Here is a 2854-nt window from a genome sequence, read left to right as displayed (position 1 = left end):
ATAAATTTCAACAATCAATAGTAAAATTCGACAGTATTTCGCACAAAATTTGGTGCCGTAAAATAAATAATTTCTTCACTAGTTTCCAGTTTTACGTAGTTGTTAATGATTTTTCATCAGGAATTGCATTTATTTTATGGCCTTGGTCTTAATTGCCAAAAAAAATTAAATTAAATGCTAGGCCTTATTGAGATTGTAAATTTCAGTGGAATAATACATGTTTTTTGATTTCTGAAAAAAATAGGGTAAAAAAATAGTACTGGTAATACTAGCTACTAATGTCATTTTTTATCCAATTGTAAATCAAAATCAATTCAACTTACAAGTTTCAAGTCTGCTTACTCAGTTCTAGCTTAATTTACTTGAAATTATTGTGGCGTTTGTGTTCGTTTCGAACACTTGATAGTTTCTGTAAATATATTGATTACAGTTTCTATAAAATGACTGAAACAAAAGAAAACATATTTTTGTTTGTACCGAACATAATTGGTAAGTCAATATAAGGGCGATTGAATATTTTTAATATCATGTACATGTTGTCCATGCGTCATTGTTTATTTTTATTCATTTCAGGTTTCGGGAGAGTTATTCTGGCTATTATATCTTTTTACTACATGCCAACCCATTGTGTCCTGGCATGTACATGTTATATTACATCGGCACTGCTGGATGCTTTCGACGGACATGCCGCACGGTACTTTAATCAAAGTAAGTATTGCAATTTGTATGGCATCTTTCAATCCAATTATAGTTTAATGTCTTCTATATCAATAGTTATGTCTATCATATTACTAACTAAATCAATATTATGAATATTCAAAGCCTGTTTTAATGAATATGTAATTTTAAGACATTGTTCACTTAAATGTGTACATTCATTTTCTCATATGGTATAAAAACTCCTTAAAAAGAAACATTAAGCAATTACATTTTATGTATTAAGACTATTAAGTTTTATAACTTTGAACCAAATATTTTATCAGATAAGATATACATTTTTTATATGATGAGTTACTTTTATAACTTCTGGCATACTATTTTTTGAATTTATTTTTATATTTATTTGTTAATATTATAAGCATAAATAAATAGTTTAATTATAATAATCTGGTATCTAATGCTGGTTCTGTAAAAAGTATAAACCAGATTGTGCACTAGCAAACATGACTCTGAAATAATGCTGTGAAAAAAAATTAATTGAAAATAATTGTCAACCAATTTGTAATCTAGAATTTCTATTAAATATTTTCAGGTACCAAATTTGGTGCAATGTTGGACCAGCTAACAGACCGTGCTGGAACTGCTGGCTTAATGATGACTTTGGCTACATTCTATCCAAAGTACACTTTCTGGTTCCAACTGTCTATGGCTATTGATATAACTTGCCATTGGCTCTATTTGCACACTTCCACTTTACAAGGGAAGACTTCACACAAATTTATTGATATGTCAGAGAATCCCATAATGCATCTGTACTATACAAATAAAAATGTACTTTTCTTCATGTGTGCGGGTAATGAAGCATTCTATGCAGCCTTGTATGTGATGTACTTCTTTACAGGCCCTACAGGTTAGTACACTTATGTTTAATAATAATTTATGAACACAACATATAATATATCAAAATTTTGCTTTTACCACTTATGTGTAAATAACGTAATATGTTTTATTTCAGTATTGGGAATAGGTTTATTCAAACTGATTGCGCTGATATCCATGCCTGTGGCAGTTATAAAAGCAGCTATATCAGTTCTTCACGGAATTGTTGCATCTATGAACTTATCCATTATTGATGTCAATGAACGAGCGGCTATTGCCCAGAAGCAGAATAATTAAGTTCCTGAAGCATTTTATTTAAAGAGGTAGAATGTATGTTAATTTTAAAGTCAAATTTATATAACTCTTATATATAAAAATAACATTCTCATTATTTATGCTTGTATGTATATGTATATTTTTTTCTTACAGATTAATAATGGTTATGCAAATTTTTAATTATGAACAAACTTTGAGTAGTTCTATTTATAATTATTATTTGTATTAAACATGTACTATCTCGAGTAAGAGCAATCTCGTTTTTGGGCATAATGTATATTTAGAGGTTAGAAAAAGCTAAGTACCATTGAAAACAGCACATTCATGCTTATTTCCATTGTTGTTATATCAAAATTGATATGGTTATTACTTTAAATTAAATGCATTTAATATGTTATAGTAAATAATATTATATAAGTTATAGAAATCCATATTTTATCTGTTGAGTGTGAAGGATTAATTTTAAGACAAGATATTTATGACAAATTTAATTAAGAATATAATTCAATAAAGTACATGATAACTATAAAAATAGTCAAAATTTTGTATAAAAACTATTTAAGCACTTCTGTTTATTTACATTTTAATTTTAAAGATATGACAATCGCCAGTTGCCTTTTATCAGAGGAAAAACTTGACAATTTTCTGTACAAAAACTGTTTTTGCTATTTATTTATTGTCACTAAGTCTTGTTTTAATTGTTACTTTTGTAATATTTATTTGAAAAATATTTTTCTATAAGAGTAAATCATGTTTAAGTATTTTAAAACAACTAGTCTCCAAATAAAAATATTCCTATAAAAATTATACCATTTTTTTTTTATTTGCCTGCATTATTTATCTATGAGATGTATGTACATAGATATGATATGTGCAAGTTTTCATTAATGGAATAAAGTCTTCTGGATCTACGTTAAAAATGGGAGTTCCACAAGGTTCAATTTTGGGTCCCTTTCTATTCCTAGTATATATAAATGATCTTCCTTTCTATGTTAAAGGTATTTGTGATGTAGTGTTGTTTGTTGACGCTACTTCGCTG

The 2854-nt window shown here is 27.6% G+C and overlaps 1 protein-coding gene across 1 annotated transcript; it reads left to right on the top strand.

Moving 5' to 3' along the window:
* Positions 1-205: 205 nt before the first annotated feature.
* On the top strand, positions 206-2465 carry LOC124533193 (CDP-diacylglycerol--inositol 3-phosphatidyltransferase). Its single transcript, XM_047108378.1, has 4 exons — positions 206-489; positions 574-708; positions 1253-1570; positions 1676-2465. The coding sequence occupies exons 1-4, from the start codon at positions 441-443 to the stop codon at positions 1834-1836; spliced, it is 663 nt and encodes a 220-aa protein (XP_046964334.1). The 5' UTR covers positions 206-440; the 3' UTR covers positions 1837-2465.
* The last annotated feature ends 389 nt before the right edge of the window (positions 2466-2854 follow it).

The sequence above is a fragment of the Vanessa cardui genome, chromosome 10, assembly GCF_905220365.1.
Source record: "Vanessa cardui chromosome 10, ilVanCard2.1, whole genome shotgun sequence".
NCBI lineage: Eukaryota > Metazoa > Arthropoda > Insecta > Lepidoptera > Nymphalidae > Vanessa > Vanessa cardui.
This window is presented reverse-complemented; position numbering and strand designations above follow the sequence as displayed.

What these genes read in the sequence shown, in the direction of transcription:
- LOC124533193 (XM_047108378.1), top strand. Translation starts at nt 441, where the DNA reads ATGACTGAAACAAAAGAAAACATATTTTTGTTTGTACCGAACATAATT. An exon ending in GTTTGTACCGAACATAATTG is followed by an intron (nt 490 to 573) that starts GTAAGTCAATAT and finishes TATTCATTTCAG; the next exon opens with GTTTCGGGAGAGTTATTCTG. An exon ending in CTTCTTTACAGGCCCTACAG is followed by an intron (nt 1,571 to 1,675) that starts GTTAGTACACTT and finishes GTTTTATTTCAG; the next exon opens with TATTGGGAATAGGTTTATTC.